This window comes from Anguilla anguilla, chromosome 6, assembly GCF_013347855.1.
Source record: "Anguilla anguilla isolate fAngAng1 chromosome 6, fAngAng1.pri, whole genome shotgun sequence".
NCBI classification, from domain to species: domain Eukaryota; kingdom Metazoa; phylum Chordata; class Actinopteri; order Anguilliformes; family Anguillidae; genus Anguilla; species Anguilla anguilla.
In genome coordinates this window covers 14056920-14072904 of record NC_049206.1, presented here as the reverse complement: position 1 = coordinate 14072904, position 15985 = coordinate 14056920, and the positions used below count along the sequence as shown (strand labels likewise).

The following is a 15985-nucleotide window of genomic DNA, read 5'->3' as shown; positions in this document are numbered from 1 at the left end:
CCATAGATCTGAATACTTATTCATTTAAAAAAAATTTAATTTTTATTTTATTTTTTAGGTTGTTTCACAGGTATTCTGAGCCATTGAAAGCACCTCCAGTGTATTATGTTCTGTGATACCAAAGTAGTAATTAGGAAGGCAGTAATTCACTCTCATTACAGTTTGTGGTGTGCTCCATTTGCAATCCTCCAAGAAGTAAATGCAATGACACCATACAGCTGCTTGATGGCCATGATGTCATATTCCCTTAGGTCCATGTTTTCTCCATTTTTTCAAAACCAGTGTGTAAATACAACTATGTTTTGTAAGAGAAAAAAACAGTTTTCTTTAAAGAACATTTGATAACGATTTTGCTGGTAACTTATATTATTTGCAAATGTTTATTATAGTTAGCGGTACTTAAACTGCATATATTTAACCTTAGGTGCACTGTTGAACGAGATTTCAACAATGTTTGTCCAAACACATGTACCAATGTGTGTCCAGAATATATTTTCTGAAACTACAGAACCCACACTGCATTTCACCAAGCTAGCAAACTGAGACCTAACTGTTCTAAAGACAAAAAGTGATGCATCAGAAGGTAGTAGGCCAGATATAGAATGCCATCTATGAATCCTAAGAGGTCCTCGGTTCTGGAATGTAGCAGTATTAAGCTGCTATGTTATCAAGACTGTCACAGAAAATTCCAGGAATTTTCATTTCCAGGAAACTACCATTTTCCTGGCCTTCTTTCCAGTCTGCAGAACACACAGCCTCATCCCAGTTGGGTGTTGAGACTAATTCTGTATTCAACTGGCTCTGTCACTCTCTTTGCTTTAATTATGTTTACTGGCCAGTGATCCAATCTTGATAAAAAATTTTTTTTTTTTAAAACAGCATGGAGGAAGCCAGGAAATTGTTTTCCTGTCCTCATTATCTGAATGTACGTGTGGAGAATGGGCTGAAAAATGGGCCTGTGTTTATAACAAAGATAAGGATGCCTAACAATATTTACTGGCCTATAAACACTTACTCTCCAGACAAGGACTTGTAGTGCAGAATTTGCAGTAGCTTTTCTGAATAATCCTATCTTCATATGAAAAAAAGTGAAATGGTTAACGCACAATTAACAGATTTATTTCGCTCAGAAACAGTAAATATTAATAAGTTTTGGTTTCAGGGTATCAGTTAATAGACTATGACGCAAATTAATGGACCAATAACGTGTGACTATTACTCACAATCCCTATGTTCATTATCGTAGGTGTGCTGTAAATGTGACGTCATTCGTCCTTTTGGTCCTAAAAATTGAGATACAGTGGTTAGGGTTATTCATGTCATCCTGTAGCAGAAACCACCAGGGGGAGATCCGGCGTATTCCCTTGCCTGCTTAAATTTGGGTTGAGTCTCGCAGCATCCTCATTCAGGTGGAACTGCGAGAGACTCAGTAGTACAGAGCAGAACAGTGTTTTTGTCAAGGAAGTTTACAACCAGAATTTCTTTTAAACTTTTTCAACTTTCAAAAGTTCTGACCATATATATATTTTTGTGGGACAGCGTATTTCTCTTTCGCGTTTAGGCTTTATAAAATATTGTTTTCGGCCTTGGGACTATGGCAAACTCAGGAATACAGCTCCTTGGCTTTACGCTGGCTTTCATAGGCTTCATTGGGTTGATAGCATCCACAGCCATGCCCGAGTGGAAAGCCTCTTCGTTCTCGGGGGACAACATTGTGACAGCGGTAGCGATGTACGAAGGGCTCTGGATGTCGTGTGTTTCTCAGAGTACCGGGCAGATACAATGTAAAGCGTTCGACTCTCTCCTCGAGCTTCCGAGTAAGTATGAAACAAAAACCGTCGATATTGCTGTTTTCAATATTTTTTTCTCTTTTCGACTGCACACGATGAACATGTAACTACCATACTGTATACCATACCATATTTAACTGTATCATACTGTACCATAAACCATTGATCTGTGAATCCGTATGGTTTATGCTGCTGTACAGGTTAGTTTGTCACATTTTTGTATGTACATATAAACAATATTTGGTCTCATTTCAAATCTTAAAATATTTATATTGAAATGTATTGTGAAAAAATTGCATAGATATTTTCTTGTTACGTTGGAAATGAATAAGAAAATTGGTTTCATATCAGAATTATAATAGTAGCCTATTTCAAGGGCATGCTCTATGAAGTATTTTAAGCCTGAAGCATTGAATGAAAAACAACCATAGTAAATTGCATAGCCTGAGATAAAGCCTACGACTCGGCAGGCCTGTCCTACATGTACGTACACGTTTAGGGAATGCCTAGACAGCACAAGCACAGTGGAATAAAAAATGTACTCCCTAAAGCTATAGTTTAGAGGGCCACGCCCATAAGAACACTTAACCCCCCTCCCCCTCACCTTTTTTCTTAAAAGAAATAAATATATTAATGGTTATGTATATGATTGCCCCACTATCACACACTATATATATATATATATATATATATATATATATATATATATATATATAGTCCAAAAAAAATCAAAAAAAGTAAATCAAGTTTTTAGAAAAAAAGAGACAAAGAAAAGCATAGAAGAGGACAACTGGAACGACTTGGCCTCACTCTTCTCTTTTTGATAAAAAAATTATAAACATATGTGCTTATTCTGCTTCACAAGTATTGTATGAAGCATTCAGCTGTGATTATTCTGTTATTTATGAGCTTACCTTCTATCCTGAATAACTTAATGTTGAGTATACTGTACAAATCACTCATTTTAACTGCTGGAAATTAAGAATGTGATGTAAGAGGCGTACAAGAGCAGATTGTAAACCAAGCATTTTTTTAAAAAGTTGCGATTTTAGAGAGTTAGGAGACTACAGCGTGGTGCATCATGGGACTGACCTTTCTTTTTTTTTTCGCTCTCTGTCCCTCAGCGGAAACTCAAGCCACCAGAGCCCTGATGATCGTGGGCATCCTCCTGTCGTTTATCTCCATAATGGTGGCCATGGTGGGCATGCAGTGCACCACCTGCCTGGAGAACGACGCGCAGCAGAAGGCCAAAGTGGCCTTGGCCGGAGGCATCTGCTTCATCATCGCAGGTAAGAGAGCGTTTCCTGCTCCGCACACAGTACAGGAAACCGCTCAGCATTAGTTCAGCTCTGACAGAGATCACGCAAACCCAGTACGGAGCAGATACTAAATCACGTTTTTTGCGAAGTATTTTAACACGGATTCTTTGGTGATTTTACAGGTCTCTCCGCTCTGGTGGCAACCTCCTGGTATGGGAACAGAATTACTGCTAATTTCTACAACCCCTTCACACCAACAAATGGCAGGTATGTTCTACGAAGTGTGAGACAGTCACCTGTGCCCTGTTATGTCAGAGCATAGAGGGAGAGGTGCAACACTCTGTATGCACCAGTACGGTCACTCTCAACCTTCTGTTTGCTGCCATTACATTGGCTCATGGCTTTCCCATGCTTGGGTCTGAACTGTTGAATCCATTCTTAACCAAGCAGTTAACATGTTCCTTCATGAACGCAAGAATATGCATTATGCAAATACCCTGAAAGTCACGCCTACTTTTTTTGTTTAATTGCACACAATCAGGATGAGCCAATAAAGTTTCGCAAAAGTGTAGGAAGTGTTAATATATGGGGTACTCCAAAGTTTTGCATTTTAGGGGAATGCTGATAGAAAGAGAACTAGTCATTAAGCAAATGTTATTAAGCTGTGCATTGGTAGGCCTTGGGATGAAAAGAATACAGTACAAGTTTCAAAATCTCTGTAGGAAGCTCTATAATACCTGTTTATTATATTAAAATGCTAATGTGAAGTCCATCCAGTGGTATTCACCGGTGTTGCGTTTGCAGGTACGAGTTTGGGAATGCCCTGTTCGTGGGCTGGGGTGCAGCCGCCCTCTCAATTCTGGGAGGTGCCTTCCTGTGCTGTAACTGCATGGGGGGCTCGTCGGGACCGGCACGGAACTACCCAAAGACGGCCAGCAGACCAGGGAAAGACTATGTGTAAAGATGAAAGGTACACTAGTGGACGTGACCACTATTCCTAGCCCTGCAGCTGCAGCCGGAGCTCGAAGAGGGTGTCTAGTAGCAGAGTGTCTGGTCTGCTTGTTTATATTGTAATGCTTTGCTTGAAGTGGGTCAAATAATGGCCATAAGCCTGTCGTAAAAATACATAAATGACGTGAACAGCTTATATCATTTAACAAAAGGTTGGAAAGAATGTTATGGGAAGTACTGCATTGTTCCAATAATGCCATGAAACTATTTGTTGTACACTATATGGCCAAAAGTATCTGGACACCCCTTGGTCTGGGGCTGTTTTTCATGGTTTTGGCTAAGCCCCTTAGTTCCAGTAAAGGCTAATCTTAATGCTACAGCAAACCATCACATTCTAGATGATTCTGTGCTTCCCCAACAGCATGGGGAAGTCCCATTCCTGTTTCAGCATGACAATGTCCCTGGGCACACAGCGAGGTGCATATAGAAGGTCCATATGGTTTTGTCAAGAATGGTGTGGAAGAACTTGACTGGCCCTCACAGAACTCTGACCTCAAACCCATATCCAACATCTTTGGGATCAATTGGAAAGCTAACTGTGAGCCAGGCCTAATCACCCAATCATTGTCCGGCCTTACTAATGCTCTTCTGGCTGAATGGAAGCAAATCCCTGCAGCAATGCTCCAATATCTAGTATAAAGCCTTCTCAGAAGAGTTGAGGTTGTTATAGCAGCAAAGGGTGGACCAACTCCATATTAATACCCATAATTTTGGATGAGATGTTGAATGTCAGGTGTCCACATACTTTTGGTTATGTTTTTTATAAGCTGGTTGAAATGTGCATGTATCCTTATGACAATTGTTCTGATGCCACTGAGATTTTTTAATTTTTATTGAGATTTTATGGATGCAATGCAAGTACTTCAAAAATAGCATCATTATTAGTTTTTTTGGCTAATGCATCCTGTTAAACTTTCCATTCAAATATACTTTCAGAATCATTCATCTCATTTTTTTGTAAATAGTAAAAAGGTTCAAGATATATAGATATATATATATAGTGCACCAACAAAAACACATAGTCCATTGGCATGTGTTCTACTTTTTCATTTAAGCTGAAATATCCCACCCTTTTCTTTAATCAAACAGTTTTCACCATAGGACCCCGTAGGTTCATAAAGCAAACTAAAATTATATTATTTGGCAATAAAGTTTATTCGAAAGAGATTTTTGAGTTTTTGCAAAGGATCAATATACTACACAATAAGGTTGGCATTAATTCATTCTGATCCTCTGAATACTTTCAGTTGACAAGGAAAAGTGAAGAATGAACTAATAATAAGACATCTATGGCCATTATTAGGTGCTCTTGAACATGAATTGGTAATGCCACAGGGTTGTTATTACATTTTAAATGTTTATATGTATATTTTTGAAGTTATTTTTGCAGTATTGTATGATGTAATTTGTTGTTACTAACTTGTGTAATTCAGTACTTGAATCAAAATTAATCCCATCATGTTTTCTGTTGAAACCAAAATGTAATTGTGATGGGGTCAGATTTGAGATTTCACTGCCTTTTTGTTTTGATTTTGTTACATAGCCTTGCATTTTTTTGTACATTCTGAAAAAATATGAAACAATATTTGTAATGAACACAACTGTAAAAAAATAAATAAAAAAGAGAAACATACCATTTTTCCATTTATTTATTTAAATTATATGGTGTACACATTGTTATTTGGGTGGAAAATATTTTAACTACCTGGGGGTGTCATCATTATAAGTGAAACTGGACATTTTTTTAAATTTTGATACCATGGTGATCAATGGTCTGCATCACAAAGCAGGGTTACAGAGTTAGCTGGATAACTGCACAGAGTAAAACCCAGAACCCTCCCAAATCTGGGACTGGAGTAAAAAAGAGCAGTTCTGAGTTTTACTCAGCGCAGTTATCCAGCTAACTCAGTACTCCTGCTTTGTGATGCAGGCCTGTGATTCATTGTGTTAAATAAAAGTTTGATTGTGAATTTGATGATAATTTTAGTTTTATGACAGGAAACCTCCGTTTTAGTAGTTGTAAAAAAAGATGTTACCATACCATGCTCAGATATAATTGCATCAAATATAAAAGTAGTGATGTTGCCATTTTGACAAGATTAAGTTTCCTGGAAAAATGTGAGTCTTTGTCTTCTGGCCGAATCTGACCCAGCACTTGAACATCTTCGAGTCTATTGATGCTTTACAGTGTGATGTCATATTCCTCGAAAGATAGAAACATTTTGTGTTTGTTTGAACAGCATTCCAAGTGTTGTGCCGTTTTTTTTAAAAGATGATACACGATAAGCAGCTGGCACGTTATCCAACTGATGCTATAAACTGTGGAATTACAGCCGTTAATTGGATAAGCCACACCCTATAAGAATTCAGCCTGTTTAGCAGCAGCAAATGTCGTTTTGTCCCTCCTGTATTGTTTTTAAAGAGCGGCTGGGGTTTTTGCTGACATTTTCTGCAGTTTATATACAGTTGTTATTTCACGTTTCATGTTTAATAGTTTTGATCTTGAAATGCATTTTAATCTTCATGATTAAAATGTAGCCTTTCTGAAGTACGAATGTGTTAAAACATTAATAACAAGAAGTATTTGAAAATAAAGTAAAAACATATTTGGCATTTCCTCCCAAACCAAATTAAGGTTTTGCTATTTTTTTATTGCACAATCCTGGGTTTCTTTTAAATTATAGGCAAATTTTTTTTTAGCTTTACTTAGGGATAGAAAGAGAACAAACTGAAAATGATTTTACTTTAATGGGTCTTGAAGCCACATAAATAATTCCCTCACACTGTATCTTTCATTAATCCTGTTTTTTCTTGTAGCTGACGTTTTTAACTTCAACACAACAACCTCAAAAATATAGAGTTAGATAACCAAAATAAGCTTTCGAAAATACGCTTTTTTAAAAAGCTGTAGTGCTTTCTTAACAAGATGCGTTGATTACTTGGAAAGTAATGAAACGTGTCCTAACCAAGGAGGTTAAAAGATAAGGGACCCTGGAGGAATAAATAAGTATTTTTTCTTTTTTGTGTTTTGCTTTTACGGTACTTAGTTCTTCTTTGTTTTATTCTTTGTGTTTTAATATTGCCTTTTATTCTTATATATTCTATATTGCTATTTTGTAATTCCCTTTTATGCCACTTTTATTGAGCCCCCTGTGTTGTAATCTTATACCTTATTTTTCTCTGCTTTGGAAAGCACTTTGTACTCTATGCTTGAAAGGTGCTATATAAATAAAATGTATTATTATTATTATTATTATTATTATTATTATTCCAACATTCGTCCAAAAATACAATTTTTGGTCTGTGATATTCCACTGAAGAAAGATCCAATGATGAATAGAGGCACTCTCGTGTGAGCATAAGTTTGGATTTAAGAGAAAATGGTGAAGTCAGGCCAGCCAAAACACGTCTGTGTTTTAGCAGGCATTCCTCTCTCTCTATCTCTCTTTCCCACTCTCTCCTTCTCTCTCTCTCTCTCTCTCTCTCTCTCTCTCTCCCTCTCCTTCTCTCTCTCTCTCTCTCTCTCTCTCCCCCTCTCTACAGAAAGTTGGCAGTACATCAGGTTGAGAAATCTCTGTCCTGCGTTCACCTGATGTGGGCTCTATATCTGCTTCTGGGAGAAGTAAGCAAAGGAAAACAAAATTGTCTTGGAGAACCTTATGGGATTTGGGATGATGGGTTGTTTGCCACATTTCTCTTTTGACATTGAGGAGATAGCTGGTTAATTGCTTTGGGGTTTCCTGCTGCACATTTGGTATAATTTTGGCCTGTTCAATGTCTTCAACAACAGTAGACTATAAGGGCTGGCTTTGGAGATTCACATTAACTTACCATTAGTGCTGAGTAATATGTCGAAATGCCAATGTTACAATCATCATTGTCTGTGGGACTAATACCGATATTGATTGACATCTCACAAATTATTGAATTGCTGTTTTGATTTGTTTCAATTTTTTCCCACAAGAAACTGGCAACTAAAGAATTTGACAACTAAAGTTTTTATTTAACATCATAGCAGGCAGGAAGTTGTGATGGCTGAGGAAGGGAGTAGTCGGGAGGAGGATCTAGGACTGTCAAAATGAAACTTCATAGCTTAAAATTCATTAGAACTATGGAACTGCAGGACATTTTATATTTTTATTGTTTCTCTTTTTTCTCAGCTTTTTTATAGCAATGTGTATTGTGTTTGAATAATAAATAACCTTTTGAAAACATTCAACCTTATCGTTTTGTGGGTTTAAAAGCTATTTCAATGACACTTTGATTTATCCTCTGATGCTTTTTTGATGTAAAATTTATGTTAGAATCTTGGATTTGTTTCCGTTGAATGTGGTTGATAAATTTCTCTTTTTTCTCATTTTTACTGGGGAAAGTGGCATGGTGTGTAGTGTGTACTTTAACAAAATAAAGTAAGTTTCAATGAGAAAACGTATATATACAATAATTTTTCATTCAGATGACTAGTCATAGGCATTGCACAACTCACCAAATTGCCTATAAGCCTGACATATAAACCTACAGTGCCATGAAAAAAGTATTTTGTGATTTTCTCTATTCTTGCATATTTGTCATGCTGAACAGTTTCAGGTCTTTATACAAAATGCAATTTGAAGAAAGACATTTTCAACGTTCAAACTGCTGAATCACTCAAACATGCAAAGCACTGTCTGTAAGTAATTAATTTAAATTTACTAAATCTAGGGCTGTCATTAAAAGTATTGATATTAAAATTAGTTACAAGAAACAATATTGGCTAGCTTAGCTCACACAAATTAAACAAGCTGTATTCCAAAGCAAGGCTACCCAGTGTTTCCTAAATTATTTAAAGTAACTTGGCCCTTGAAAGTGAAAAGTGTTTTACTTCAGATATAATTTCTTTTTGTACAGTGTTTATGAGTAAGTGATAATAGTAATGCATATAAATGTAGGCTATGAGAGAGACACACAAATACTGTCCATACAAACAGACATATATTCTAGCATTTTTCCCTCGTGATGAATGACAAATAAATGGAAGTTTGTCATATTTTTAAATGGAAGGTTTCAATGGGGCATTGTGTACACAACAGACTTAATTGTTTGTATGTCTTTAGATGATCTATAGGGATAGCTAACATGAATATGTTATGAACCCATAACTGTTTTAAAAATTTTTACTCAAAGGCTGGATATTATTGTTCGTTATTACAGATTTCAATACATTTGGACAACTTGGCTATATGTTTTGATGGAATACAGATGGAAATAAAAAGAGAATAGTTGGGGGTGATTAATTCCATGATTGTTATTTATCTAAGTTTTTGAATGATGCATCTATGGTCAGAGGCTGAAAACAAGACTGTACAAGTCTAATCCCTTGTAGAGTAGGGTTAGAATCCACCTTACTGACACACATGCTAGAGTCCACCTTGTTGATATAAATCTTGGAATACACCTCACTGACCTAGACAACACACTGGTCCACAACTCCTCTTCCTTTAAAAGAGATCTTTATTTCATAGGTCACACTACATGAGTTTTTTTTTTGGGAGAAATCATAGCACAAAATGTTCACAGAACACTACACAGAACAAAGGTGACTCCTACATACACATTCCTGCATGTAGATTTCTTCAAAGCTATCACTTCTTCATTTGTGACTGTTGGGTCCCAGAAAATATCAGCTGGACGAAGGAATGAGCTCAACCCAATTCAATAGTACATGCAGTTTAAAATAAAATAAAATTACCCATCAGTAAAAAGAAAAAAGAGATAAACAAGAAAATACTGGCATTGAGCTTCTGACCTGCATCATTACTTGTTGATAATCTTCTGCTTGGCATCAATAACAGCCTTCATCTTTACATGATTTCTCTTCTGTTCCTCTGTTCACATCAGCATGACACAGAAATCCACATGTCCATTCAGGGCTAACTGTTCAGTTTGGAAGTCTGGGTGAACATGACATTTGGGGGAATCTACTTCAGGATTTTGGGAAGTGGAATAAACAGGTCCATTTAGTTTGAATCTATTTAGCAATGGCCATACGATATGCACTAACCTCCACTAACAATGTAATAGCTATACCGTGTACTCATGTACTGCACAATGGAAACAGGTGACATATAATTGCCACATTGCACCATCTAGTGGACATGAAATTAATCTTCAATCCAAAAAGGTCAGATCGGCAAAATTGCATGTTAGGTGGTGGTTTATGTCCTGCCAGAAATCCAAACATTCCTGACTTGGGTTACAGCTAGGATTAGTCTTAGGGTTAGGGTTAGAGCAAGGGTTAGGGCTAGGGTTATAGCTAGGGTTAGGTTTAGGTTTAGGGTTAGGGTTAGTGATAGGGTTACAGCTAGGGTTAGGGTAAGGGTTAGAGCTAGGTTTAGGGTTAGGGTTAGGGTTACAGCTAGGGATTGGGTTAGGGTTGCAGCTAGGATTAGGATTAGGGTTAGGGTTAGGAATATAGCAAGGGTTAGGGTTAGGATTACAGCTAGGGTTAGGGTTAGGCCTAGGGTTAGGGTTGGGTTAGATCTAGGGTTAGGGTTAGGGTTACAACTAGGGATAGGGATAGGGTTAGGTTTTGGGTTAGAGCTAGGGTTAGGGTTAGGGTTACAGCTAGGGTTAGGGTTAGAGGTAGGGTAAGGGTTAGGGTAAGAGCTAGGGTTAGCGTTAGGGTTAGGGTTACAGCTACGGTTAGGGATCGGGCTACAGCTAGGGTTAGGGTTAGGGTTACAGCTAGGGTTTGGGTTAGGGTTAGACCTATGGTTAGGGTTAGGGTTAGGGTCACAGCTAGGGTTTGGGTTAGGGTTAGACCTAGGGTTATGGTTAGGGTTAGAATATCAGCACTCTTGTATGCTCCATTCAGCACAGTGAATCCCAGAATTTCTATCCTGTATGAAGACAAGTTTTGTACGTATATTGAATTAGTACTTTTTCTACATTTGATAAAGGATACTATAATCTATATCTATAAGTCAGTTGTATGGCTAATCAACTACCCTAGTGTGTGACGTTTTTCCTATATCAGGGAGCAGCTGCAACACATTAAAATGGCACTTTTACGACTATACAAATTTTCAATACTATAGTAAAGGACATTTCACAGACTGTCACGAAACCAGTTGAAACATATCTCAAATACAAAAAACAAATCTCATATATAAACATAAAGAATGGATGTATTGATATGCGAAAGAACAACTATGGAGGGATCATGTTAATAAGCAGTTCATCAGTTTGGTTAATCAGAGAGGTCCTTTGCTTATATTTTAAATTACCAACAGGTATAGATTTTTTGGCAGTATTTGAATATGTATGTAATTATTCTGTTCTCTTTTGCATCTATATATGAATCTACAGTTTCTTTCAACAGTGGAGTGAATTTTGTTTTCTTGTTATATGTTACGGTATTTGGGTTTGAGATCAAAAGATGAATATGAGACAAAAGTACAATCAGCTTTTATTGCATGATATTTACATTCATATATATTTTGCCATTTTACAGAAAGACCTGCTTTTGTGTTCTGTCATTTGCTTGGTAAGCATTGAGGCAAGATTAGAGTTCTATTAAGAAGCAAAGGAAAGGGTTAGCATAAGGGTTAAACCTTGATTTGGATGACCAAATGCTTTTTTTTTTGCGGCATAGTATTATAGTTTTATGTCTGTTCATACTTTTTCAATTAAACACAAATTTAATAATAAATGACTACAAATACATTTCTCAGTATTGTTTTCTTTTTTCTTTTTTTTTTCTTTTTTCTAGATAGATTGTGTTTCCTACATTTTAATTTTTAAAAATGACATGCTTGAGACAACTCCCAGGCCCAGAATTAGGGTAATGGTTAGAATTAGTGTTAAGGTTAGGGTTGCAATTAGGGCTAGGTTGGGAAAAATTCTTTCTTTCTCAAGTTGCCTCTTATGAGGGCCCCTTGGGAAAGAAAGGTTTGCACTGGCCATTCAGTATACAGGAGCTTTTAAGTAGGAAGAATTTGGTCCCTCTTGTGTTGAAGTTTTATGTGTTTTTAAGCCCTCCTGGGAAAATGGTGTTTAGTTTTAAGATCCAGTGTTTTTCTACCCTACATCCGTCCCTGGTGTCCAGTTAGTATTTGTTTGCTGGACCAATGTTGCCTCAAATCCACGGTGAAGAAAATGAGCCACTGAGTTTGTATCTGCGTCACTGTCATGTTATATATGCGTTGTGATACTCAAATTTCAATAATATTCCCTGTCACTCCAACATATTTTACATCGTATTTTATGTATTTTTACACTATGACATATATATAGTTTATGACATACATGAAGTTTTCTATGTTGACTGTTTAAGTATGTATGTTGTGTTTGTAGTGTTGATCCTGAGTGTAGTGGCCCATTTGTAAAATATTGGGCCTATACATTATACACAAAAGTGGATACCAATGCAGTGTAATGTGTGCTTCTGGTGAGATCCAGTTTACTTTGAGAGCACTGTGTTCCCTGTGAGTGCGTGATGACTGTTTTATGTGATAACATAATGAAACTAGAGACAAAGGCAACCCTTCTCAATGGCAACCCTGTCCTCTAGTGGTAGTTTTCTAAATTGCAAATAACAACAGCGAAAGATTTTCATCGACTCAAACAAGAGTTTTTAAACAAAATATGGCATGCCATAATGTAGCATATTTACTCTATATTAGGGATGTCATGATACCAAAATTTTGGGAGTCAGTACCAATACCAGTGAAATTTCAAACCACAGTAATGAAATGCACTTTTGCAAACACTCCTCTGTTGTCCACATATAGGTGATTACTAGGTGATTAGAATAACTGAACATTGTAATGCTGATGTAAAAATATTTACTGGTAAAAAACAGAGTGATCTTTCAATGCAGCAGGTAGGCTATTGTATGCATTTCTCCTTTTGTTAGCACGCCGCTTTCTGTTCTGACAATTTAGAAGCAGGGCAAGATAATCATGTGGTGGTAATTTGGTGTGAATGTATTTCAATAAATCATTGAATAAAATAACGTAGTTTATGTTTCTTTTTTTTTTTTAATCCTTTTTGTTTTTGCTATTATTAAAAATATGTGACTTTGTTAATATAAATTTGCTGAAATCAGGCAGTTATTTTTAATTGAATACTTTCTATTGTGCCTATCCAGACAGTGTCATCATCACTCTAACATCCATCACAAATTTTGGAGAATACAGACAATTACACACCCCTCCCCTTAAGCATGCTCTGACAGCAACCACTTCTTTATAGTCTGCAGTGTACTTTGTGGAGTCACAACACTACCAATACTTCAGCAGCTGCACCTATGCTGAATTAATTAATACAATCATATATCTGCTATTACTACTTGTAAATGAAATGTGGAATAACAATTCACTTTTATTTTTATTTTTTTGAAAATAAGGAGAAAAGTTTATACATCTTTCACTTGCAACATATATACAACAAATTGTACAAAATGACAAATAGTATCCCCTTTGTGAAAATACAAATACAAAACAAAAATAAAGAATAAAAAAATGTATTTCAAATGAATCTCTGGCATATTGAGCCATCATGTTTTTGACTCGCTCTTTCAGAAGCAGATATGGTTAATATATTGCAAAGACACCATTCTAAAAAAGTCAACAGCATGTTCTTTGTCCACTTTGTTTGTAATACCCTTACAAGTTCAGTATGTTCTTCAGATGTGAATCTCTTGATAAACATATGCAATTCTCTATCATTCTGAACCTGACATTGCTAAAAAAAAATACTGCCCAAATATATTATACATATGAAGCTACCAGTACCCTAAATTGAAATTGAGGACTTTCAATGCTGTAGCATAAACTGATATTACATACAGTATCATGTAAGAACAATATGCATGATCTGAAACTTCTGTTCTCCTTGTACACTTTAAAATGGTATTTCCTCATTTGTCCAACTGGCAGTGGCAACATATACATCCTATTTCCATTCATTAAGCAAAACAATAATGCAGTGAAATTAATCTGACACAATTTAAAAAAAGTTTTAGACAGTTATATTGGATGGTCTTTTCCATCAAAAAGTGAAATTACAAAATGACCAGTTTCAACATTTCAGACCAATACATGACCTTTGAATAGGAAGAAATATATACATCCTAAGTACTAGGATTTCTATTCTGAAACGTTACAGACAAAATGGAACACTGCTTGGCTTTACACAGTCCTAAATAATGCACAAGAACAAACAAATGCTTCTTGAAATGGCCTAGTAAACTAGAAAACCCCTCTCCATAGCAAACTCAATTTTGTACAAAAAAAATGTATACACAAATGAGATATTCTAGACAGACAAGACAGAAAATGAAGTTCCCAAAATGCACCGTTTTTCAAGAAAGTTAATCATCAGACTGGGATACCCAGGGTTCCTGGTCTGAGAATCATGTTGCGTGACTGAAAATCTGAAAGACAGATGATGTAACTTCCCCTCCATTAAAAGCCACATTTTTAACCAACAAAGGGTTGCATAAAGTGTGGCTGAATGCAGGTGCTAATATCCACAAAGCTCTGGGGGGAAGAGGGGAAGGTAATCTTATCTGAGGTTTCTGTAATCTGGTGGAAAATGTATGTGGTATTGCAATGGAACAAAACATGAACAGTAATATAATTGAAACCTGTGGGGACCAGGCAGGAAGTTCCATTGGCCAGGCGTCCGTATCACTTAATGAGACAAATTGAATACTATGAACATTCCACAATATGGCAAAATTTAAAAAAATTTGTATCAATTCACATGGTAATAACACATTGCTGCGGCAAAGTTACTTTTGCATGGTAACTTTTACACTTTTTAACTTTTAGCTGAAAACCACCTCAATATCAAAGACTGAATAACACTATTTTGGCTGGTAATAATGTTGAAGAATTTCATCATAACACAAAAGCTCAGATTTATACAACAGTACAAAGCTAGAGGTGGAGCTGAACAGCATTTTGAGTTCCTTCTAAAAAAAAAAAAAAAGTTATGACCTTTTGCAATATTACAACACCCAAGGAAAGTAAACCCTCTTGCAACTGAACTACACGCAAGAAGGGGCAGGCACTGGATTCGCTCAAAGCAACAACAAATCGTTTAGCAGTTGTTAAGTGCTCCATCTACTGCAGCATAGGTTAAATACGAAAGCATCCTGAAACAGACAATGAGCTGAAAGGCACCCTCTACCTCTTACCCAGCTTGATATAAGTAAAGCCTTGCCATAAGTTGCACCATGATGAAAGTACATAAAAAGAAGCAAATAAGTGCGTATTTTCAGAGTCTCTTTGTAGTAAACTGGAGAATGGAGCGCAAAGGAGGTGGCAGTAAACAGGGACATGTCACAGTTTTAGATTGGGTGGGAGGAGCAAGAGCAGGGGGCATGGCCTCCTCACTCGCCCTCCTCCTTGATTCGCTGCTGCTTGTTGCGGCGGGAGTCCACGTCGAAGGAGAAGTCGCTCCAGTCGTCGCGCGGGGGGAAGGAGATGGTCTGGCGCAGAGTGAAGCGCACGGCGTCGATGACGCGCTCGCCCCGGGCCTCCGAGGGGCCCACGCCCACGCCCGGGGGCCCGCCCGCGGCCCGCAGGATGTGCGACGGGGACGAGAAGTCCATGGCCTGCCTGTGGTCCAGGATCCCCTTCCATATCACATGCTGGAACTCCGCCGGGATCTTGAGGCGGGAGAGGTCCTGCACACACAGCACACAGCACGTTAGCGGTCTGGGCGGGGGGGACGCCCGTAAAAGCGCTGGTCCAAGATCAGTTCGATCATGGGTCTCTGTGATGGCTGAGGTAAAGGGTCGTGAGTGGGTAAGCTGATCTTGGAACAGAGCTTACAGGCACTTTTTTCCACCGGAGCCACTTCAGTCCTCTGCCACCTGCTGTTCCTCCCGAGCACCCATGGCCACCGAATGGTCTTTTTCACGCCACTGTGGTC

At 37.4% G+C, this 15985-nt stretch overlaps 2 protein-coding genes across 3 annotated transcripts in view; one reads left to right on the top strand and one right to left on the bottom strand.

Moving 5' to 3' along the window:
- Positions 1-1347: 1347 nt before the first annotated feature.
- cldn1 (claudin 1) lies at positions 1348-4388 on the top strand. The gene is made up of 4 exons (XM_035421147.1): positions 1348-1817; positions 2915-3079; positions 3232-3316; positions 3854-4388. Exons 1-4 carry the CDS (start codon positions 1595-1597, stop codon positions 4008-4010), a joined length of 630 nt encoding a protein of 209 aa, XP_035277038.1. The 5' UTR covers positions 1348-1594; the 3' UTR covers positions 4011-4388.
- A 9028-nt stretch (positions 4389-13416) lies between these two features.
- The window catches only part of LOC118229194 (tumor protein 63-like), a 45063-nt gene continuing 42494 nt past the window's right edge, over positions 13417-15985 (bottom strand). For both annotated transcript variants that reach the window (XM_035420926.1, XM_035420927.1), the window contains one exon: positions 13417-15737. In XM_035420926.1, the coding sequence (XP_035276817.1) occupies positions 15441-15737 (297 nt within the window). In that variant the 3' untranslated portion in view covers positions 13417-15440. The remainder of the gene's footprint in view (positions 15738-15985) is intronic.